The following is a 25,900-nucleotide window of genomic DNA, read 5'->3' on the forward strand; positions in this document are numbered from 1 at the left end:
TACAATAGTCAAGTCGTGATATGATAAGGGAGTGAATGAGTTGCTTAGGGGTTTCCGGGGTTAGGAACGGACGTATTTTGGAGATGTTGCGGAGGTGAAGTCTACATGAGTTTGTCAGCGATTGGACCTGGGGCTGGAAAGACAGATTGGAGTCTAGGATGACACCTAGTACTCTGGCTTGCGGGGTGGGACTGATGGTGGCGTTGTTGGTCATGATGGAGAAGTTAGAGGGGGCGGGCTGGGGGGAAGACTAGGAGCTCGGTTTTGGAAAGATTTAGTTTGAGGAAGTGGAGTGACATCCATGCCGATATGTCGTTCGGTAGGCTTGTGATACGGGCGGAGACTGAAGGGGTGAGGTGAGGGGTAGAGAGATAGATTTGCGTGTTGTCGGCATAGAGATGGTAGTTGAAGCCGTGAGAGTGTATCAGTTGGCCAAGGGAGGAGGTGTAGATGGAGAAGAGAAGGGGCCCGAGGACAGAACCTTGAGGGACCCCAACAGAGAGGGGGAGTGAAAGGGAGGTGGCAGCGTTATAGGTAACACTGAAGGAGCGCTGTGATAGAAAGAAAGAGAGCCAGGAGAGAGCGGAGTCTCTGAGGCCAAGAGAGTGTAGTTTTTTGAGGAGGTGGTCAACCGGGTCGAAAGCCGTGGAGAGGTCGAGGAGTAGGAGCACTGAATAGTGGCCATTAGCTTTGGCGGTTAGCAGGTCGTTGGTGAGTTTGAGTAGGGCAGTTTTGTTGGAGTGTAGGGGGCGGAAGCCAGACTGTAGGGGATCAAGGAGGTTGTTGTCGGTGAGGTGGGAACTCAGGTGATTATAGACTAAGCGCTCAAGGATATATGAAGTACTGAACAGCGTACGGCCATTATATAGCCGATATGGGAGGTATACTGGTGATACATGAGGTACTGAACATCGTACGGCCATTATATAGGCGATATGGGAGGTATACTGGCGATACATGAGGTACTGAACATCGTACGGCCATTATATAGGCGATATGGGAAGTATACTGGCGACACATGAGGTACTGAACATCGTACGGCCATTATATAGGCGATATGGGAGGTATACTGGCCATACATGAGGTACTGAACATCGTACGGCCATTATATAGGCGATATGGGAGGTATACTGGCGATACATGAGGTACTGAACATCGTACGGCCATTATATAGGCGATATGGGAGGTATACTGGCGATACATGAGGTACTGAACATCGTACGGCCATTATATAGGCGATATGGGAGGTATACTGGCGATAAATGAGGTGACATATTTGTGTGGACATGATATAGGTGACATAGGAGGTATAGAATACTGTATATGGGGGATCAGTGTACAGAACACAGCCCATGTGCGGACACAGTATGGAGGAGTGAGATCCTCACACAAGCGCAGCACACTACTCGAATCTATAGAGACTGTTTCTGCCCGCTCTCCTCTTCTACTCCTCCTCCTCCTCCCAGTACAGCTCTGGGAGCCGCATCACTCCAGTCCGGGGCTGAGGATTCCTCCTCTGTCAGGCTAGGCCTGGGAAATATAGTTCCAGCTCTATGAGGGGGAAGGGAGGAGAGAAAATAGTCCCTGTGGAATTCCGCCCGGTACATTGGCTCTGCAGCTCGGTGGCGGATGTGGTGGGTTTAGAGCCTTGACCGGACAGTACGGATATACTTATCGGGTTCGGAACCGCCGAGGTCCAGCTAGGAGTGGACGGTACCAGTAAACAAGGAGAAGTATCAGTCCGCGGCAGGAGGGGGAGCCAGGCGGGAGAGGGGGAGGAGAGGAAGCTCACACGCATCATGGAGGGGCCGGAGAGGGGCAGCCGGGAGAGCCGGGAGCACTGAGGAGCCGCCGCCATGTCCGGGCCCCGCCGGTAACACAATATGTGGGGCGCCGTGCTGAGGAGCCTGCTGCTCTGCGGCCTGGGCTGCCTGCTGAGGGGTAAGTGACGTCCACCCGGGGCTCCGTTTGAGGGACACCCAGCGGGGGAAGGGGGGTATCCACACAGAGAGGGAGGAGGGGGACTGGCACCCTACCAGGGAATGGATAGCAGGGGGACTGGTACCCTGCCAGGGGTTCGGGGGAGCACCTTACCAGGGGATGGAAGGCGGGGCGATAATACCAGAGGATAGACTGGGGGGGACTGACACCCTACCAGAGGTTAGACTGGGGGGGACTGGCACCCTACAAAGGGATTTGGGGGGGAATGGCACTCTACCAGGGGATGGACAGAGTAAATTGCACCCTACTAGGGGGGGACTGGTGCCCTACCAGAAAATTGACCGGTTGGGGGAACTGGCACCCTACTAGGGGATGGACAGGGAAATTGGAACCCTATTAGGGGGGGACTGGTGCCCAACCCAGGATGGAGTTGGGGGTGGGTGCACTCTACCAGAGGATGGACTGGGGGGGTTGGATGACCAGTACCCTACCAGGGGATGGACAGGGAAAGTGGCACCCTACCAGGGTATGGACAAGGAAAGTGGCACCCTACCAGGGGCCCTACCAGGGAATGGACAAGGAAAGTGGCACCCTACCAGGGGCCCTACCAGGGGATGGACAAGGAAAGTGGCACCCTACCAGGGGCCCTACCAGGGAATGGACAAGGAAAGTGGCACCCTACCAGGGGCCCTACCAGGGGATGGACAAGGAAAGTGGCACCCTACCAGGGGATGGACCGGGAAAGTGGCACCCGACCAGGGGATGGAACGGTTGGGGGGCCTGGTGTCCTACCTGGGATGGACTGGGGGGGGGGGGTTTGGTGGGTTGGCACTATGGCAAGAGGACTGGCACTACTCTAGGGGGTAGGACTGGCACCATAGCTGGGATAGGATTGGAGGGGATGGGTTGCAGGATTGGCACTGAACCAGCTGATGGCAAGGGGTATTTTACCAGAAGCAGGCAAGATGTGATTTTTTTTTCCCATAGCAGTGATGGGATGATGGGGCAACTGGCACTATACCAGGGTCAGGACATGGGGAGAGGAGGAGGTGATTGGTATGGTACCAGTGACATGGGAGGAGGGTACTAGCACTATACCAGGGGCAGTAGCTTGGCAGTGGACTGGCACCATGCCAGGAGGCTAAGGAGGGACTGACACCAATTCTTGAGTGGGAGGACAAGGGGACTGGTAAGATATTATGGGCATGAGGAGATGGGGTAATTCGCACAAACCAGGGGCAAGAGAATTAGGAGGAACTGGCACCGTACCAGAGTCAGGAGGATGGAGGGGTTAGGGGGACCGGTGCTATACCAGTGGCAGGAGGATGTGGGGCGGGGTGGGACTATCACCATACCAGGGGCAGGAGAAGAGGGAGATGGGACACTAGGAGTTGGCATGGCATCATAGGTAGACCAAGTGAAGAAATAGACAGAGAAGTAATAAAATGATGATGAAGTGTGGAGGGGTGCAATGTGCAGCAACGGATGGCTGACCAATCTAGAGCGAATCTATGAATTGGGCTGAATTTTGCCATCTGACTGCTGATATAACCCTTGTTAATGTTGGTTTGTAAACATGCCTGCTCTGTTGATGTGAACGTCCATGTTTATGGGACTACTTGGTTGTCAGAACTACCAACTCCTAGATTACTTCTATCTCCTGGGACTGCTGTTCCCTTGCACAGATGAGCCTATACTTTGTGCTACGTACTCATGTGTTCAGTAGGTAAAAGATGACACAGAGTAAGTATGAGGGGGGAGTACTGCTTTTGGCCTGTGATTATATTATTGGATAAATCTGTTATTACATTTTATTTTGCAGACATAAGCTTGGTTTTGGAGAGTCCAGTGTACAGCAGGCATTCTCAGCTGTTTTTCATTTTAAAGCAGTATTAAACCCAAAAGCAAACATCTTCGATGTGATGGCTGCTTTAGTTTTCTTTTTTAGTTTTTTTTTTTTTTTTCCCTTTCTCACCCAGTGATCCAGCTCGTAAATCTGTTGGTTTTAAACAGAACAAGATATCCTGCAGATTTAGCAGTTAGAGGGTTGAGACAAACCATTAAACACTAAGAGGGGTGCTTACAATGATTAGCTTTTATTCATGTAAAACCTTTATCTCTAAAAAAGAACCTGTTGCTGTAACTGCTTAAAAAGTGTTAGCTAGAGTTTGGCTTCAATTTGTTAGTGTCTCAAAATCTGCTAGTCCATCTAACACTCCCCTCCCCCCCAGACTGACAATTCTGATCTCCAAAGGTGTCTCTGTTGTTCTTTCATCCAGAGTGGGGGCAATCTAATAGAGAAGGTTAGTGGGTAGATCACCAGGTGAAAACAGGGAAAAACTAATGCAGATACCACATCTAAGGATTGGTAAGAAGCAATATATTCCATTTTTGGCTTTGGGTTTAATACTGCTTTACGTTTTTTGCACAGTGCGCTTGGAGCCTGGAACAGTTACTAGCTAGTTCTGTTGCTTTTGTCCGTTCTTAGCCCTGGTTCACATATGTGCAGGCCGTGTTTTGCGCAGGAATGAGAGCCCATTCATTTGAATGGACTCCCGTGCCCCATGACACGCAGGGAAGAAGTCCCTGCACTTCTTCTGAAAACGCAGCCTGCACGGGAACCTCGGTTCCCAGTACGGTTGCATTTCCAGTGCGGGCGGCATGCCATTAGAGCCAATGGCACCCGTCTGCGGGTCCGCATTCCTCTGTGCAGGTGATGTGGCTGCACGCATTTTTGTATGGATCTGCAGCCACACATATGTGAACCTAGCCTTAGGGTCAGTTCACACCAGCCACTGCATTATAATGCAGCAGCTGGTGTGCGATGTGGTCCGGCGGGATCACCCCACGGTTCCCCATATTATATATATTTAATTAACTTGATTAAAACATCACACATTTCATAAAGTTAACTTGGCCGCTTGCTGACAGTGAAGAAAAGTAGTGCATGCAGTGGAGTGAACTGGGCACACAGGAGATGAGGCATTTTGCCTTGTCATAATATGGAATAACCGCCCAGCGCAGTCCCACTGCATCTGGTGTTAATGGACCCTAAATTTTAGGTAATTGCCATTTCCACTTGAGATCCATATGTAACTCCTAGATTGTGCGCTCGAGGCAGGGCCCTCAAACCCCTCGTGTATTGTCTTGTTACTGTATGGTCTCATGTACTGTCCCCTACTATATTCTACAGCGCTGAGCAAACTTTTTGGCGCTATATAAATAGTGTATAATAATAACTGCCATTGTTTTATGTTGGCTTTCTCTCCCATGGATTACTCTACAGAGTCCTCGGTAAAAACACTCTTCCCACACAATTAGTTTGCTTGGTAATGGCTTTTACATAAACCACCAGTTGTTATGAATTCATTTTTCCATGGTAACTAAAGATGGAATTTTGTGTTCTTGTTTTTTTCTGCATTTGCTTATCAGGGTACAAGGGCAGCTGGTTGAGTTAATTTCCGTATTAAAACCTTTTTGATTGTTTCCTTGTTTAGATTATTTTTTATAATTTTTTTTTATATTTGTCTGTGAATGATATTGGGGGAAATAAGTATGTACAGAATAGTTGGGTACTACAGACTTGCACATTTATAAATGCAACTTTAAAATAGATAATATGTGGGATTTGAGTTAAATGTAAACGCAAGCTTTCTGCAAGTTCCTGAAAATCGTTGTTTGAGTTGTGAAAAGCTGCGAGTCAGTGCCCCTTTTCTTTGTGTAGCTCGCCAGCAATGGAAAGGTTAAAAGTCACTGACAAAAGGCTCCTGCATTCCTGTATGATGTGGGAATGAAAACACTTTTCAGATGTCTGTTTAATTGTAAATGCTTCTACCAGAATCCATCTTCCACTCAGATCTGTGGAAGGGTGAATCTGATTATTCTTGCAGAAGGGAAAGAGTTTGTTAAATTTGGAACCTATTACAGATTTCCCCCCATTAGTGTGTGAAAGGGAAATTAAATCTTTTTTTGATGAACACTCTGGCTAACAATCAGTGCAATTGCTATTTTTTTTTCTAAGGCACAAAGATAAAGAAAAAGCAGATTGTTTTGGGGATTGCCAAATCACTTTTTACTGTTTCCTCCTTGCTTTGTTTCCATTTATGCACTTGGTGGCCAATGGGGAAAAAAAAAAGCTATTTGATGCAATTCCATTTTCTCCAGTGTGGGCTATGATGTGCTCAATAAGTATGAAATCTAAAACTATAGTAGATACATTGGTGAGAGATATGGTATGAGATAAAGAATCCAGATCCAGAGTGCTGCAGCTTGACATTTTTGGAAGACAGAATGCAAGTGACTGAAAGTTCAAAAAATGTTTTCCCTTAAATAACAAATATGTCATACTTGCCTGCTCTGTGTAATGGTTTTGCACAGAGCAGCCCCGATCCTCTTCTCAGGTCCCCGCCTGCCAGCTCTCTAGGCCCCTTCCCCCTGCTGGGTGCCCCCACAGCAGGCTGATTGTTCTGATGGCACTTGTGCGTGCTCACTACCGAGCCACCTCTGTGTCTGAGACGCACAGACTGTAGCTTGCTGGACACAGCTGCTGTGATTGGCCCTTTACCACAATCTGATCACCTCTGTCCAATCACAGCTGGTTACATGTAAACAGACTTGCTGGGTATTGGATCAGAATAGAATTTCTACACTTTTATGCAGCCCTAGGTATGAGTTTGCTAGTGTCCCTCAGGTTTTGCAAAACTAGCTGTTAATGTCAGGATTGGACAAATCTGGAGAGCAAGTGTTTCTTGAAAATGATTGCTGATGCCTAACATTTGTTGTAATCCATGAAAACCTATTTCCCTTCACGTTCTTAAACTGCAGTCTGGTTCCTAGATTGGACTGATTACTAAATTATGCATTATTCTGTCTTCTACGGGTCAGCGTATGGCCGCTGTCTGGTAAACATGCTGCACTGTGCACAAAATGTACTGAAGCTGCTTGTGAGTATCTGTGCACAAACATCTGAAGAAACTTCACTCCATCTGCCTGCTCTGTCAGTAATGAGCATGGTTCTGGGGAAAAGTGTGCAGTCTGCTTTTGTTAGGGTCACTCTGGGACAGAGACAGTATGAGGGATGCTTGCCAGTCTTTTCACAGCTTTTAAAGGAGAATCTTCTCGCTCTGTACAGCTTGTGGATCTGATACTGTCCACACACCTGGAAATCTTTATCCTCCTTCACAGTGGCAGACTTCTTTAGAAACAAACCGCTAATAGTTTTGATTTGTGAAACACTCCAGGAATACAAAATCTATATTTATACAATTTTTCAGGCCTGGAAGTGGTGACTGTTTATTTAAAGTGTTTGACATGTAGCTGAAACCAAGACTTGCAGACAGTTAAAGCAAATGGAATGCAGATGTGAACTAGATACATAATGCCTGGGCTCTTTACTGGCCCTGCTAATTGTCAGGGACTCCGCCTGTTGTCCAGGGTTTACAGAATATACCTAACTCTGTAAACCAGGAAAACCCTTCTACTTGTCTTGAACAAAAGGTCCCAGCCTTTTCTGCTCTTCAGATGGTTTCAGCAATGGTAAATCAAGTGTGGTATTAAATCCAAAATGTTTTATATTGTAGCTTACTAATCACACACCTCCTGTATTGGAGTGCCCCCACACTGGATGTTGGAGCACAGGCAGCATTGTCAGTCTGGGGAGAGGAGAGTGTTCGATGCACTAGCACATTTATGCTACCTGTACACTAGTCAAAAAATCATTTGAGCGGGTTTTCGAAAAAACAAATACATGGTCAAGAGATAACAATATTGCTATCATGTAATGACTGGATTTTGAATGACAAATTGTTCATTGGACATAAATTAATCAGTTTTTCGTCAGTTGTTTTCCTTCTGGGGTCACATGTGCGCAAAACCAACCGTTTGATTGTTACCAGGCGAGAAACACATTCACCTTTCAATTTATCATCTGTTCAGCAGACGTTTTCCAAACTTTTCCTTCAATTTGTTTGGGGCTCAAAAACATCATTGCCCGTTTTTGATTTATACCTTTTAACTGGCCAAAAAACTAATTTACTGTCCAAATGACCATTTTTTTTTGTTTTTATATCTGGTGTATGGCCACCATTAGATACACTAAGAAATTGAAGTCAACCCCCTGCTAACTCTTCAGCTGTCACAGAAGAAACAAATTTGTTGCTGTAACTGCTTATTAAGGTTTTGCATAAATAAAATCTGACCTTTGTAAGCACCCCTGTCAGTGTTTCAATTTGTATCAACCCTCCAACTGCTACATATGCAGGACAGCTTGTTCTTTTGAAAAACAGCTTACTGGTTGAGAAGAATACTAATGTACCCACCACATCTAAGAACTGGTAAGCTGCAATATAAGTATTTGCTTTTGGGTTTAATAATGCTTCACAGGCCATTCATAGCAGCTCACTCCTTACCACGTTGTCACTGGTGTGTGTTTGAAGGAATGGTTTGATGCATTGTAACAGCACATCACATTGTTTGTTACATTACAAAAATAGTAAAGTAACATTTCATTCATTTTATGCTCCTCAGTGCTCCAATGCAGTGTAGTGCTTAAATCATTGTAGTGCTAGACATTTAAAGCTCTTTCTCTTCGGTGGATGCCCTCATGAAAAGCTGCTTTCTATGGGGGCACCTGTGTGGGCTCACTCCCGAGCCACCCTATCTGGGTTGATACAGAGCTGGCAGCTCGACCACGCCCCAAAACCCCATTACATTGTGTAAAATGAAAAAAAATTCTGAAGCAATTCCATCTAGGTATGGTATATTCTCATTTCAATGGAATTAATATTCGGAACATTGTACTATAGACTGTATACTGCTATTGTGCCTTCTTGGTATGTTCACATATTTCTGAATATTTTTTGATGTCCTTTTACCATTATGTAATTTGTTTGGTTCGTCATCAAAGAACTATCCCAGTCTAAAATACTATTCTGCAGTTTCTAACGGCACAGCTGCTTAGATCTTAATTTTTATTTTTTGTTTTATTTTGCTGGTAGGGCTGCAAAATATGTGGCTTAGCTGATCCCCTGCCCTAGACCTGTGCTCTTGGAAAAACCAGGGACAGTTATGACATGCTGAGAAGGTGTTGCTACTCATTGTCATGAATTCTTCCACATGTATACAGCTCTTTGACTTTTTTTTCACTGTTGTGCCTTAGTATGTAGTGCCTTTATTTTTAATGTTTTAAGGAAATTCTGCTTGCTGACCCACCCTTCTCCCCCAGCAGTAGTCAGCCAGTATATGGAATGGGTAATTGCCTTCTAACATCTTTCTTTAGAGTTTTGTAGAATTTGATTTATGTGAAATGCTGCCGTTCAAAAGCCTAATTTTGACCCATAAATACCGAAGGCAACCACTTTATAACCAACCACTTTTGGTTGACATTTACAGTAAAGTCTTATCGGGTCAGGAGGAACTTGCAGTATCACCCTAGCAGTGCCACAATGGTGTACCTATTTCTATTAATAAATTGTTTCTACTTCTGCATTAATTCTCAGTTTTAAGAGACTAACTGACTTTGATTACTTTTTCATAGCGTCTCCGTTACTGTTGTATGCCAACCGTCGTGACCTGCGGTTGGTTGATGCTGGAGGAACAAAGGGGAACTCGACTGTGGTGGTCAGCGGCCTGGAGGATGCAGCAGCTGTGGACTTTGCGTTTTCCCGAGGCTTAATTTATTGGAGTGATGTGAGTGAAGAAGCGATAAAAAGGATTGATTTTAACAAAACTGGGAGCAATCAGGATGTTGTCATATCAGGACTGGTATCACCAGATGGACTGGCTTGTGACTGGTTGGGAGAGAAACTGTACTGGACAGACTCTGAGACCAATAGGATAGAAGTCTCAAACTTGGATGGCTCTTTACGGAAAGTATTATTCTGGCAAGAACTGGATCAACCACGAGCAATTGCCCTGGATCCTGCCAGAGGGTGAGTGAGGCTTTCATTTTTTTTTAATCAAGCGCCTTCTTTTCAAATTGGTGCCGCAAAGCAGGATTTGCACAGATTTTGAACGTTTCCATTGTGGACAATAGGCTGTGACGTCTCATGCGATTTGAAACTTGCTTGACAAGTCGCACCAGTGTGAACCAGGGTTAATGTGTGTAATTATTTATTCCACGTACTTATATAGCGCCATCAATTTACGCAGCGCTTTACATATATGTATTGTACATTCACATCAGTCCCTAACCCACCAGGGGCGTACAATCTAAGGTAGTGCAGTTCTCTTTTGATAACCCAGACCAAATTAGATCTAATGCTGACCATACACTGTACAATCTCTGTACAGTTTCCTTTAGATTTACCAAAGCGCTCTATATGTGATATGAGGACTAACCTAAACAATCCATTAATATATATCAAAGGGCCTGGCCGAATTTCGATCCATCCAGGACCCTTCCCATTCCAGAGGAGAGATTTGTTTACCCTTTATCTGCCTCTTTATTGTACTTGGGGGGTGGAGGGAATTTGCTGCTATGGTACATATGTTGCTAGATTGGAGAATTTTCCCAGTGCCTTGATAGATGTTGGCCAGGCTGCAGAAGGTTCTAGTCTTTTCAGTGCATGTGTGGTCAAGATGGAGTATGTTCTTGGTTGTGTGTGGCCTGGTTTGATGTTTGAACATCACTTATGTGCTTCTGATTATGACAGCTCCTCTAATTTGTTTTTTTTTTTTTTTTCCCCATCCCATGATGTAGCCTAAAAATACGATGATCATCCTCAGTTTAGATTTTTTATTTTGATCCAGTGTAAGATTTGGGGCTGAGGTTGCTTGGCATTAGATGTAGGCGATAATCCAGAGGTCTGCTTTCTATTTATTTGCAGAAACGATGAATGTTTTTCTTTGATGCGCAGCCAGGTGTACACAGCAGCATGCAATCAGATGTCGAGTGCTGCCAAAGCTCCGAGCCTCATCACATGCAGACAAATTAATTGGGTTCTTTTTCTTTGGGCCTCCAGGGAAGATAACTATGTCATGATAAAATGCTGTGTCTCTTGCTTTTACTGCAGTTTCCCATGTATCAGTTTAGTATCTCTTGAATTTTTTAGCCTTCTCTCCGCTGGGAAATCCTGTTATTCTTGTTAATGTTGTCACAGCATCCCTCATGCAACATTTTGTCACTTGGTGACCTGTATGAATACTGTCCAAAATTAAATTGTGGATCCGGAGATCTGATGCCAGGATACAATTTTTAGTAAAGGTGACATTTGTTTTGCTCCTTAGCATTGTCAAATTTACAATGCAAAAGAACCAAAATGTGACATGGTTCAATGTTCCTTTTGAAGGCTGCATTATCCTTGTTTTCACCTGATAGCAGCCAGATCAAATAAGGTTCTTTTTTATGCAAAGTGATTATGCCAATGCTATCTCACTTGATTGCCCCTGAGCTGATTGGAGCTGCATTCTGGTTTTTATTGGTCCAGCGTGCAAAATGATGTGCTGTAGCCTGGCTTCACACCTGCGAGTTGCAGTCACTCCATAGTGCATTGTGGTTCAATTTTATTTTATATATTTTTTTTTTTTTCTGAATGACACAGCAGCTCACCACAACACACAGATGGAAACCTGCTGTGTGTTGTGGTGCATTGGCATATTATAAAAACTGTCCCCCTTGCTACTGTACAGCGCTGAGCATACCCTTTGGCGCTACATAAATACTGTATAATAATAACTCTTTAAGTTGTATTTGTATTTTTTTTACATTGTGCCTTGGCACCCTGTTAAAAATGAATGGGAACATTAACGTGTGTGACCGCGCATCAGACATGTTAATTGCAACGCAAAGGATGGTATGAAACAGTAGTGGACTGTGATTGTGTGCCCCATGAAATCTCTGCATATCTTTAATCCACATGAGGCTGTAAGATGAGGAAGTTCCATCCTGTGTTCTGATTGTGCTCGGCTCTGACTGCGAGCTCCGCAGGGAGCTAATGAACTGCGTAAGTAGGTTTATGGTGGAGGGATCAGGTTAGTGGAACAGTAAATAGAAGTGCCATTTGCTTAATTTCTTGCTGAGCTCATTGCAAAGTTTGGTGGGGAAGGGGGGGTTGGAGTGGGCACCATGTAAGACACATGGTTTTCTTAATTACAGAACTCCTCTGATTAAAAGCAATGCTTGGAGACTGGAAAGGATACACTGCTTGGCTGAAAGCTGTGCAGCTGCTTGCTTGTGGTCTTCCTGAACGGATGGTCCCCCTCCCCCAGTGTTTGTATTATTCCATGGCACTTCCCCCAGAGCTTGCAAGTCAATGAGAGGTTCTGCTGTTCACCCTGGGAAGCCTCGGAGCTGTGAATCACTTCTAAAAATGTGGTTGTAATGAACCATATTTTAATTAAATCAAATAGACTAAGCAGGCACCTGGTATGAGTTTGCAAATCAAAGCTATTAGTACATGGATTATACAATTCATGGTTTTGTAAATCTCTGAAGGAAATTTAACAAAATGCTATGCTATATGAATTGTTTATAAGAGATGTTAGTGTAGGTTATTTATATGGTAAAACCTTTCTTGTGTAAACCTGCACAGATCACACAGCATTTTAATGGAAAGAATGGAAATTACATTATATTACTTTCAGAATTATTAGAATTATTTCACACCTATTTTTTTTTTTTTTTGTTCTCAAACTGGATGCACTGGTGTGAACTAGGGTAATTGTAAAACATTGATTTAACTGGGCATGCATTCAGAGTGCATTTGAAAAAATAAAGTAATCTGCTGTGAGCAGGCTTAGTGAAACTGCCAAGTCAGATTGATGTGTAGGTCTGGAGATAGGCAGCTATCCCAATTTCTGCTGACGTTTAGGTCATAACACACCTTTCAATGATCTTCAGTAAGATTAAAGTCCAGATTAATGCTGTGCACTGCCAGTTATCACATGCATTTACACCAGCCGCAGCGGGCTGCTTTTTTTTTTTCTTGCAAACTTTTAGACATCTCAAAGTTCAATTGCTTTCTGTGTGGTGTGAGGCAGTAGATTTGCTTTCCACTGCGCTGATAAAAAGTACTGCCTGCACTACTTTTTCTCAGCGAAAAATGCCTGCACAGCACCACAACACGGTGTGTACCCAGCACATTGGAGACAAGGCAGTTTGCCTTGCCCATGCGGTGGGACTGTCCCACCACATCTGGTTTGAATATACCTGGATTACATTTTGATGCACATTGGTAGTGTGCATTATATACTGTTTTTAGGAGGGCAGCTTGTTAATTTTTGAGGGGACCCCAAGACATTTCGACACATTAAAGAAATCACCTGACTTTTCAGAGTACCACAGAGCATAGATGTGAAAACACATTTATGATCCACTATGTTGGAAAAAATTAAGTGGGGTGCATTCTTTGTTTGCACATGCTTGTTGAGAGCCCATAGTAAATGAACAGGTCTTTGCACCCTACATAAAGCAGTGTGAATGGGCCACAAATAAGGTTGCTATGGATTATACTGTTGGACTTTGCAGATTCTCATTGCTCTGTATGCTGGCATGTTAAAGAAACTAAGCCGTTGCAAAAAACTGGCCCTTCCTGATTATTCCATAAAACTCAATTATTTCCGCAGCCATGTTAAATATGTGCTGTATTGTAAAAAATTCTTCTACCTGCCGAGATCAGCCGACGGCTCTTATTATGCATTTTTCCCAGCAAATTGTAGAACTAGTTAAGATACGAGTCAAGGTTACTTCGGGGGGGGAGGGGGTGACAGAAGGGACACATATAAATTACAGAATCCCAGCTCTCTCATTGGTGCTGCTGTACTTTTTTACATGGACAACCCTGCCTAATGGCTAAAGAAAGATGGTTACAATTTGAACAATAGCCTGGGATGGACAATTTATTTTTCTCAGTTCGGAGCTACAGTGAGGAACAGAAGTACTACTGAACATAAGTATTTGAACACCTAAGAAACAGCAAGAATTCTGGCTCTCAAAGACCTGTTACTGTGCCTTTAAAAGGTCCACCTCTACTCCACTCATTAATCTAACTTAGTAGCACCTGTCTGAGCTCTTTAAAGACACCTGTCCACCCCACAGTCAGACACCAGAGACAAAATTGTGGACCTCCACAAGGCTGGAAAGGGCTGTGGGGCAATTGCCAAGCAGTTTGGTGAAAATAGATCAACTGTTGGAGCAATTGTTAGAAAATGGAAGAGGCTAAAGACGACTGTCAGTCTCCCTCGGACTGGGGCTCCATGCAAGATCTCACCTTGTGGGGTATCACTGATGATAAGAAAGGTGGGGAATCAGCCCAGAACTACGAGGGAGGAGCTGGTCCATGACATGAAGAGAGCTGGGACCACAGTTTCCAAGGTCACTGTCGATAGAACACTACGCTGTCATGGTTTCAAATCATGCATTGCACGGAAGGTTCCCCTGCTCAAGTCATCACATGTCCAGGCCCGTCTGACGTTTGCCAATGACCATCTGGATGATCCAGAGGAGGCATGGGAGAAAGTCATGTGGTCAGATGAGACCAAAGTAGAACTTTTTGGTCTCAACTTCACTCGTCATGTTTGGAGGAAAAAGGATGAGTTGCATCCCAAGAACACCATCCCTACTGTGAAGCATGGGGGCGGTAACATCATGCTTTGGGGGTGCTTTTCTGCGAAGGGGACAGGACGACTGCACTGTATTAAGGAGAGGATGAATGGGGCCATTTATTGTGAGATTTTGAGCAACAACCTCCTTCCCTCAGTCAGAGCATTGAAGATGGGTCGCAGCTGGGTCTTCCAACATGACAACGACCCGAAGCACACAGCCAGGATAACCAAGGAGTGGCTCCGTAAGAAGCATATCAAGGTTCTAGAGTGGCCTAGCCAGTCTCCAGACCTAAATCCAATAGAACATCTTTGCAGGGAGCTGAAACTCCGTGTTGCTCAGCGACAGCCCCGAAACCTGACAGATCTAGAGGAGATCTGTATGGAGGAGTGGGCCAAAATCCCTGTTGCAGTGTGTGCAAACCTGGTCAAGAACTACAGGAAACGTTTGACCTCTGTAATTGCAAACAAAGGCTTCTGTACCAAATATTAACACTGATTTTCTCAGGTGTTCAAATACTTATGTTCAGCAGTGCAAGACAAATTCTTTAAAAATCATACAATGTGATTTCCTGAATTTTTTTTTTTTTTTTAAATTCTGTCTCAGAGTGGGAATGCACCTACAATGTGAATTTCAGACCCCTCCATGATTTCTAAGTGGGAGAACTTGCAAAATCGCAGGGTGTTCATATACTTCTGTTCCTCACTGTACTTGTTTGGAACTGCAAGTCTCACAAATGTGCTGAAATTTTGAACCTCATGGAACACTTAAACCATGTGAATCCCAAACCAGTAATTTGTTTTCCCAGAGGAAAGGTTTCTCCAAACCTGCAGGTGATTTTAGGCTAGGTTCACATCTATGTGGTTGGTGCCACTGCGGATCCACACAACAATCTGTGCCACCACCCACACAGAGAAATGCAGACCCGTGGGCGGGTGCCATTAATTCTAATGGCACGCCGCCTGCACTGGAAATCACAACTGTACTGAGACCCGAGGTTCCCGTGTGGGCTGCATTTTCAGAAGAAGTGCAGGGACTTCTTTCCTGCGTGTCCCGGGGCACGGGAGTCCATTCAAATGAATGGGCTCTGGTGCCCACGCAAAACGCGGACTGCAGGAATGCGAATGTGAACCAGGGGTTAAGGGGACAGTATAGCTAGGAACACTGCGCTCTAGAATCTTTGAAACAGTGAAAGCAATTCATAATATCTCTTGTACAGGATTGCACTAGAACTCTCCACAGAATATGGTACTAAGTACAGTAGCGCTGTGGTCGGTATGTGTGCATTGCAGCGTAGGTTCTTGGATCTCAACACCGCAAGGTTCTAGGTTTTCTTGCAAACAAAATAATAGGTAGAACATCTGGCTTCATATATCTTTTGGTCTGAGGGCAGTATGATGTGCCATAATTGTTTGAACTTTTCTTGGAACATTTGGGCTACAGCTGCCTTTGTTCCATATTGCTGCCTCATGTTGTCCCCCTTTCTGGCAGAAAGGTCATTTTTGACAGTATTTGGGCCTAAGGAACGAAATAGATGCAATGTTCTGTTCTGTATCAACTGCCTGTGCGAATCCAAGTTAAAGCTTTTACTTGCCTCTGCCATGCACCGTGGTTCCCCTCACTACCCATTATGTGACAGTTTCTTGTAATGATGTAGGAGGCAGTGTGGGGATACAGATATCCAACATTCCTGGATATGTCCAATGTGACCTTCTGCCAGAGGCTTAGTTAGCTCTGTAAGAGATTGCAGTGGGATAGGTGAGTAATAAAGTGTTACTAAACCAACAACAGTAAAATAAGTCTGTATATGCAGTAAAGCGTGCTTGTTCTACTCACTGTGGAATCTAAGGGGTTAATCCTCAGCATTGTGTAAAAAGGTGGCTTGATCTTTTCTGCTCGGATCCTCCCCTTCATCAGTCATCAATTTGCTGATAGTACAGCTTTTTTTTGCATGTGATCACCGGTTAAATCGGCACTGTCCAGACAGAGGGACAGGGGTCATGCAGCCTCATAGGACAAAGGAGAATGAAAACTCCTACAAGCTGTAACCAGTGCTCATCCGTACACTGATAGAAGTCACCAAGACTGCTATATACTGCTGATGAGAAAAGGTATTTAGCAAATTTCTAAAATAATTGCTTTCCCATGTTCTGTGTACTGTGGAAGACCAAAGAACAGAGGTACAGTGGGGCAAAAAAGTATTTAGTCAGCCACCAATTGTTCAAGTTCTCCCACTTAAAAAGATGAGAGAGGCCTGTAATTGGCATCATAGGTAGACCTCAACTATGAGAGACAAAATGAGAAAAAAAATCCAGACAATCACATTGGCTGATTTGGAAAGAATTTATTTGCAAATTATGGTGGAAAATAAGTATTTGGTCACCTACAAACAAGCAAGATTTCTGGCTCTCACAGACCTGTACCTTCTTCTTTAAGAGGCTCCTCTGTCCTGCACTCATTACCTGTATCAATGGCACCTGTTTGAACTTGTTATCAGTATAAAAGACACCTGTCCACAACCTCAAACAGTCACACTCCAAACTCCACTATGGTGAAGACCAAAGAGCTGTCAAAGGACACCAGAAACAAAATTGTAGACCTGCACCAGGCTGGGAAGACTGAATCTGCAATAGGCAAGCAGCTTGGTGTGAACAAATCAACTGGGGGAGCAATAATTAGAAAATAGAAGACCTACAAGACCACTGATAATCTCCCTCGATCTGGGGCTCCACGCAAGATCTTACCCCGTGGGGTCAAAATGATCACAAGAACGGTGAGCAAAAATCCCGGGACCACACGGGGGGGACCTAGTGAATGATCTGCAGAGAGCTGGGACCAACATAACAAAGGCTACCATCAGTAACACACTACGCCGCCAGGGACTCAGATCTTGCAGTGCCAGACGTGTCCCCCTGCTTAAGCCAGTACATGTCCAGGCCCGTCTGAAGTTTGCTAGAGCGCATTTGGATGATCCATAAGAGGATTGGGAGAATGTCATATGGTCAGATGAAACCAAAATACAACTGTTTGGTAGAAACACAACTCGTTGTGTTTTGAGGAGAGAGAATGCTGAGTTGCATCCAAAGAACACCATACCTACTGTGAAGCATGGGGGTGGCAACATCATGCTTTGGGGCTGTTTCTCCACAAAGGGACCAGGACGACTGATCCATGTACAGGACAGAATGAATGGGGCCATGTATCGTGAGATTTTGAGTGCAAGCCTCCTTCCATCAGCAAGGGCATTGAAGATGAAACGTGGCTGGGTCTTCCAACATGACAAGGATCCCAAACATACCGCCCGGGCAACGAAGGAGTGGCTTCGTAAGAAGCATTTCAAGGTCCTGGAGTGGCCTAGCCAGTCTCCAGATCTCAACCCCATAGAAAACCTTTGGAGGGAGTTGAAAGTCCGTGTTGCCCAGCGACAGCCCCAAAACATCACTGCTCTAGAGGAGATCTGCATGGAGGAATGGGCCAACATACCAGCAACAGTGTGTGCCAACCTTGTGAAGGCTTACAGGAAACGTTTGACCTCTGTCATTGCCAACAAAGGATATATAACAAAGTATTGAGATGAACTTTTGATATTGACCAAATACTTATTTTCCATCATAATTTGCAAATAAATTCTTTCCAAATCAGCCAATGTGATTGTCTGTCTGGATTTTTTTTCTCATTTTGTCTCTCATAGTTGAGGTCTACCTATGATGCCAATTACAGGCCTCTTTCATCTTTTTAAGTGGGAGAACTTGCACAATTGGTGGCTGACTAAATACTTTTTTGCTCCACTGTATATCGCTCAGGCAAACAATCCAGATCAGTCCGCAACAGGTGGAGGCTCTGGATCGCTACCACACACAGTGCAACAGGAAGAAGGGTCAGCTGCACTCCGGAGGATTGATGAATATAGTGTATATTAATCCATAGGACACACAAAACACCAGGACATGAATATAGAACCTGTTATCGCGTTTCACACAATCTCGTGTTTAATCTTAACCAAGCATGATACCGTGTGAAACGTGTTAACAGGTCCTGTATTCATGTCCTGGTGTTTTGTGTGTCCTATGGATCAATAAATATACACTATATTCATCAATCTTCCATTGTGCGGCTGACCCTTCTTCCTTTTGCATACTGTGGGGACCAGATATAGTGAATGCAGGGTCCTGGTTTTAGTAACACTAAGGGGTTGCTTCACAAAACAATGCTTTTGTCCTGGCACTGTCCAATCAGAATGGCTTTGATCTGTCCTGGAAGCCCTGCAGAAAGAAGATGGAGTAGAGTGAGGATTACAAATCCCTGGAATGCTACTCTGGCTGCATGGGCACTGACAGCTTATCTCCACAGAGGGAAGTACTGAGGGGGCTGAAGAGAATGCATCACCGGTGGATGCAGCAGCTATGTTAAGCCTAGATCACTCAGTGTGGAAGGGTCACACTTGTAAGGTACAGTAAGTGTTCTGTAAACTGCTAGTATACTGTTCATTTTGTCACTGTTTAATATTAAGGGGCAATAAAAAAAAAACTTTTAAAGTGATACTAAACCCAGGACCCTGCATTCACTTTATCTGGTCTTCAACAGTACATAGAACATTGACATGCAATTATTTTAGTAAATGTAAACTGCTAAATACCTTTTCTCATCAGCACTTAGAGCAGTCTTGTGACTTCAGCAGAGAACTAGTTAAAGCTTGTAGGAGGAGTTTTCTTTCTGCTCTAGGAGGATGTGAAACCCCTGACCCTCTGTCTCGACAGTGCTTATTGGCCCTGTGCTGATCACATGCACCCTCCCAAGAAAAAAAACAAACTTTAGCAATACACACCAACCTGAGCGTGTGCATGTGACCACGGGTTCAGTCTGTATCAGGTGGTCATTTCAACAAGGAGGGGCAGAGAAGAAATTCTCAAACAGCCTTTTTACACAATGCAGAGGATTAACCCCTTAGGTTCCACAGTGAGTATAACAAGCATGTTTTACTGCATATACAGGCTGAGAAGCAGTGTATACAGTGACTTGCTGTCACTATATGTCAGTGTCGGTTTTTAAATGTAATTACCGGCTTTTTTTTTTCTTCACTATAGCTCGCAAAATTAGTTGTCACTTTCCTCCCAGCTAAAAGAAAGTTTCCTTTTAGTTTCTTTCCCAGAGTTAAAAGAAAGTTTCCTTTTTAGTTTTATTTCCCGAGATAAGAAACAATGTTTCCTTTAGCTCTGATATATAGTGACAGCCAGTGATGGAGCCTCTCTGTATATACTGCTCAGTCACTGTATACACTGCTCCTATTCTGCCCCCTCCTTGCACACACTGTTCCTCCTCCCCCTACAAAGAGGACCTGTCATTCATATGATATCACATAGCAATAAAATCATAAGTTAAAAAAAAAAAAAATATATACATGAAAGTAGAAAAAAATACGATTAAAAATTGGAGCCTCCCCACATATGCAGACATTTCGATTCAGTTTTCGGCCACATGAATGATGATTTTTCGGTTTCACCACCAGAATTTTCATTTCGGTGCACCACTAGTTGTAAAGTTTCAAGGTTTTTTACCTTCATGCATTCTTTACATGACAATAAAAAAATCTGTGTATCAGCCTTGCCCGCCCCTCGCAGCATTTACCCGAGCCCTATCCCGATCCAGCGATGTCCATGAGAGCCTCGGTTCTCTGTGGACTCACTCCTAATTGGCTGAGGCAGCGGCGGGAGCCATTGACTCCCACTTCTGTCAATCACAGCCAGTGAGCCAATCAGGAGGGGGCGAGGCTGAGCCGCGACTGTATATGTGAATGGGCATGTAGAGCTGTGGCTTGGGAGCGCACCGGCTCTGCTGCCCCCATAGCAAGCTGTTTACTATGGGGGCACCCGACAGGAGAGAGGGGCCAGGAGCGTTGGTGGGGGCCCCAAGAAGATGATAATCAGGGCTGCTCTGTGTAAAACCACTGCACAGAGCAGATTTAACATATTTTGTTGTTTTAAAAAAAAAACAAAACAAAAACTTTCACTTTAAAGCCAATAGTTTAGAGGTAACCTAGAATTATTACTGTCACTCTGGTGTGCATGGTAACGTGTATAGCACAGTTGATGGTTTCTTAGGTAGGCTATTTGCTTGGGTATACCTTTTTTAATTTTTGTACACTTCCCACTACGCTTCTTTTTTATCTCTTCCATAATTTAATATGGAACAATAACCCTCTATGCTCTGCTTTTAAAGCGGTAGTAAACCAGCAAAAAAAATATATGTTAGATCAAATCCCTCCCAGTGGCGCTCTGTCACCGCTGACAGGGCTTCCATTTTCACCCGGTCTACTGTTTAGGTTCGTGGGCTCTGGCCTCTTGATTGGCTGAGCCGAGATGATGTTACTCCGAAGAAATGTAAGGAAAAAAAATGTAAACCAGTAAAGTAAATAGGCTCTACATTCCTATCTATTTACTAATGCTAGCAGCGTAAGAATTAAAAATTGTCAATGTCCATTGAGAGAGTGAAGTTCCACTTTTGTAACTGTTTTTTTTCACTAAACCTTTCTGACCATGTTGCCTATTTTATATATGTTTAACCACTTCCAGTCCGAACACTTTCACCCCCTTCCTGTCCAGGGCAATTTTCAGCTTTCAGCGCTATCACACTTTGAATGACAATTGCGCGGTCATGCAATACTGTACCCATATTAATTTTTTTACCATTTTTTTGAGACAGATAAAACTTTATTTTGGTGATATTTATTCACCGCTGGGATTTTTATTTTTTTTGCTATGAAAATGTTCAAAAATTTTGAAAAAAAGTGTTTTTCTTATAAAATTTTGCAAATAAATATTTCATCATAAATCTAAGCCAAAATTTATTCCGTTATCTTTTTAGTAAAAAAAAAAATAGGCCAAATTAGTTTATAACCAAAAATTATAGTTTTTAAGCTTTTTTTTTTTTTTTTAAATTTTTATTTTTTTTTTTTATATATATTTTTTTACATACTGTCACCCTAGCAGTACAGTGTCACCATGGTGACACTGTACTAAGTTTGGGGAGTGATGAAGATATTTATTTTTTTTTTTTACACGGATTGCTTTTACACCCATATAGGATGTAAAAGCAATCATTTCTCTTTCTCTCTGTCTGCATTCTTGCAGCCATTGAGAACTACTGAGTGAGCTGTGATTGGTCACAGCTTGTCACATGGTACAAGGCTGTTGTGAATAGCCTTGTACCATGTGACCTCTGTGATCATTCACAGATTTCACACGTAGTAAGCAATGATGTCAGAAGTGACATCTTGCTTACTACTTTGCATGTGATCACTGATTGGCCAATCAGGGATCACATGATGGGGCCCTCGTACAGAGGTCCCGTCCGATCGGTGTTTCACTGTGTCCGCGGCCACCCGACCCTGCAGTGCCATCGTCTGGCCGTTTATATAGTCGGGAAGTGGTTAAAAACTTTCACAAATATTTAAAACAGGGTCATGCTTCAGTGTGTGTACAGACCACCTAGGGATATCCTCAACTAAATGTTCATATGGCATAATGCAAAACCACCTTTTTTTAAATCGGCTATTTATTGAAGGTTTACAGTACAGAAAAAACTGTACATAGAATTGTGATCCAGCATATAAAACATGATCAACAAGTTGACATCTGAAACACAGGTCGTAAGTGTTTCATCCCAATCACATACAATGTAGCCTACAGTATCTTCTAAATCTCAGAATACAAAAAGCGAAAAGAAAAACGCAAACAATGCACTCTTTAACCTGAGAAAAAAGTTCCCTGGGAAATATGTCCACAGCAAATTTAAGGGATCGCATCTAGGTGTGTGAATATGAATTGGATTGCATAATAGGCAAGCCTATAGTTCTATATGGGAAAACCGATGAGAGAGCCCAATCAAAGCTAACATTTTGGGGGGACCATAAAGACCAGTGGGTCCCATGGGCTTTTAAAGGCTCATTCGTCTGGGATTTCCTCAGAATAATACATCCAACTCAAACATACATCCCAGGACTTATGTAACTGATTTTTGGCTGTATGCACGCAACGTTCTCATTACCTTGTCTTTTTCATTTAGATGTTGGCACTTTTTTTAAAATGCAAAAAAAAAAAAAATTGAATTTGGTAATGCCGACGTACCCTAGTGCTGTGGTATCCAAACCGCTGCCTTTTGCTTGCAAAATCCAGCCCTTAAGGCCTTATTCCTGACACTAACACAAACAATGGGGCATAATTCCTTCCACTGACAGTAATAACGGGGCACCTCTGGCACCAACTATTTTTCTCCCGAATACCAAAGATTGGGCATTGTTTACTCCCACTGGGCACAGCCCGCCCCCCTAATGTCTGAAGGACCGTAAACTAGTTAGTTCTTTGGAAAGTTTTGAGATTCCTGCCCTAGGTCATCAGTTTTTAGTGTTTACAGTGGTTCTAAAGTCCAAATGGATTTTACCTTAAACGCTTGCCCGCTGCCCTATATAGGATGCTGCTAAAGGGCGTCAGGGCTGCACAAAATCATGTGTGTGTGTGTGTGTGTGTATATGTATGTATATATATATATATATATTTATATATATATATACATACATACATACATACATACATACATACATACATACATACATACATGATTTGCATCTCCGGGTAGGGGGTGTACGCTGCTATTGGTGGCTAGTGATGTCATTCACTGGGTCCTGGACGGCGATTCCCTGCCTGCACTCTGTGATCGCTGGGGAAAGCTGACAGGGGAGAGGCCTGTGTGTAAACAACACAGGTCTCTCTCCTGTCAGCAAGGACATGCTGCTTTGTATTTCTCTGCACAGCAGAGAGATACAAAACAGCATGTCTCCCTAGTAACACACACACACACACACACACACACACACACACACACACACTCTGAAATGCACAGTTAACCCTTTGATAGCCCCAGATGTTAACCCCTTCCTGCCCAGTGTCTTTAGTACAGTCAGTGTTTTTTAGTAGCACTGCTGTATTAGTGTCACTGGGGATGGCAGTCACGCTATAAGTCGCTGATCGCCGCCTTTGCTAGTATAAAAAAAAAAAAAAAATTCCAGTATATATACCACCATTTATAGACACTATAACTTTCATGTAAACCAATTAATTTACACGTAGTGGGATTTTTTTTTAGCAAAGCTGTAGCAGAATACATTTTGGCCTAAATTTATGACTTTTTTTTTTTTTTGGATATGTTTTATAGCCAAAAGTAAAAATTTTTTTTTTTTCAAAATTGTTTATAACGCAAAAAATAAAAAATGCAGAGGTGATAGAATACCCCCAAAAGAGAGCTCTATTTGTGTGGGGCAAAATTACATAAATTTCATTTATGTACAGTGTTGCATGACCGCGCAATTGTCAGTCAAAGTAACGCAGCGCTGTATCGCAAAAAATGGCCTGGTCAGGAAAGGGGGTAAATCCTCTGGAGGGCAAGTGGTTGATGAATTCCCTGCATTACAATAAAAAACACTTAATTGACTGTTCTACCCTCTCTAAACATATACCACTGCTGTCCTGGCTGTAGCATCTGTCCTCCCACTTCTGTCTCATGGGACACACTGAGAGCGGTGATGCTGTGTGTCTATAGGCGCACAGTCCAGCTCGGGAGTGCGCACGTATGTCCCCATAGCAAGCTGAATGGTAAGGAGGCACCTGCAGCAAGAAGTAGACAGCGCTGAAGTGGGACTTCCAGAAGGGGAAGGTAAGGGACTGTTTCGTGCAATATCATTGCACAGAGCAGGTAAGTATATCCTTTTTTTATTTTAAGGAAAAAAATAACCTTTAGTTTCAGTTTAACCGAGAATAATGGTTCTGACGTCTCTGGTGAAACTGACGTTCAGACGGTTTGCCCCTCAGTGGAGTTCTTGATCTTCTATGAGTTACCACACAATAACATGAAAAAATATCAAATTTAAAGAAACTTGACAATTTTATATTAAGTTTAATTTTTTTCAGAAGTATTAAATTACAGCAGTGACCTTGGGAGCATATATCACTCCTCTCACAAAGTAAAGTAGTGCTAAACAGGAGCAGTGAGAAGCATCAGGAAACAGATTTATTAGCACCTGAGTCATAAATTCCTCCTTGGGCTACACTTGCGACCCTGATCACTTCTTAATTATGTGTCTGTTTTAGAGTGGAAATCTGTCTTGTCTTCAGTAATCAATCTTTGTGAATGTACAATATATGTAAAGTGCTGCATTAACTAACAACACTATAGAAGTACCCCTAATAAATAAATCTTTGAATTTTGCAAACTGTGACACTTTGCTGCTCAGGAATACAGTTGCACAAGTCGGTAAACCAATCACAGAGATTTTTCTGAAAGAGACATACCCTGTTTGCGACTAATTTGCTTGATAAATGTCCCCCCCCCAATGTATTCAACATCTAAAACAACAAAAAACAAAACCCCTCTGTAATTGCTGTCACAGATATATAAAAGGAGGAGCTCCAGTCTAGGGCTTCTCCCACAGAATTCCTAATATAGGTTACATATGTGCCAATTTTCTACAGGTATAACCAGATTTTCATCATACACATTGATGGAGAATAAATAAATATTAACAGAAAAAATAAATTAAATTTTAAAATATATATATATATGCTCCATTCACAGTAGTGCAACTCTAAAGTAGCATAATTTGGAGTGCAACGTTGCTGAAACTTTGGATGGGCGAGACTTGGATGTGACAAGTGATAATGGACAACTGTTGCATGTATAACATTCAGATGCGACTTTCATGCGCTGCTTGAGGGTTTACATTGCAATCTATGATACTCAAATTGCATGAAAGTAGGAGCAAAGTAGTGGAAGTACCTTTTTAAAGTCACTGTGAGTTTAAGTCACACATTTGATTGGTTGTCATTAAACATGGGGTGCGACTTGTCTAAAGTTGCAAGCCAAGTTGTACAAGTGTGAATGGAGCCTTATATTTATTATTATAGATTCTGAGCAATTACAAAACAAATCATTTTGTTTCAACCTAAACTTCTTTAACGGAGCAGGAAGGCTTTATTTATCTATTCTAGTCATTGTCTACTAGAATTCCTCCAGAGGTTGCTAGGGGTTCTTGGAGCTGTGGCTGATTGACCTACCATTTGATGGTGCCTGCATAGTTTCAGGGCCAGTGCCACTTGGCAGAGCCAGCAGCATGATAACTGTCTGTTTAGCTGTCTAAGTGTGGCATTCTTCCCACTGGCCACCAATATAAGGGGCATTTTCCCACCCATCCCCAATGCATTGAATTATAGCAGAGGTTCCTCGGGGCCTAAACGTTCTTTCAGGGGTTCCTCCATGACAAAAAGGTTGAGAAGGGCTGATCCAAAACATTAAATTATTTATTTCACCTGTCTGATTGCTCTGCACTAAGGATCTGCATGATATTTTATATTCTAGATTACAGTTTATAATAAG

The 25,900-nt window shown here is 43.3% G+C and overlaps 1 protein-coding gene across 1 annotated transcript in view; it reads left to right on the plus strand.

The window, feature by feature from the left end:
• The first annotated feature begins 1,806 nt into the window (after positions 1 to 1,806).
• LRP6 (LDL receptor related protein 6) overlaps positions 1,807 to 25,900 on the plus strand; it is a 131,707-nt gene continuing 107,613 nt past the window's right edge. Inside the window, exons 1-2 of the mRNA XM_089663487.1 lie at positions 1,807 to 1,941; positions 9,476 to 9,869. Coding sequence (XP_089519613.1) covers positions 1,884 to 1,941; positions 9,476 to 9,869 — 452 coding nt within the window. The 5' untranslated portion in view covers positions 1,807 to 1,883. The remainder of the gene's footprint in view (positions 1,942 to 9,475; positions 9,870 to 25,900) is intronic.

This window comes from Staurois parvus, unplaced genomic scaffold, assembly GCF_062004578.1.
Source record: "Staurois parvus isolate SC_StPar_1 unplaced genomic scaffold, SC_StPar_1.0 ptg001698l, whole genome shotgun sequence".
Lineage (NCBI taxonomy): Eukaryota > Metazoa > Chordata > Amphibia > Anura > Ranidae > Staurois > Staurois parvus.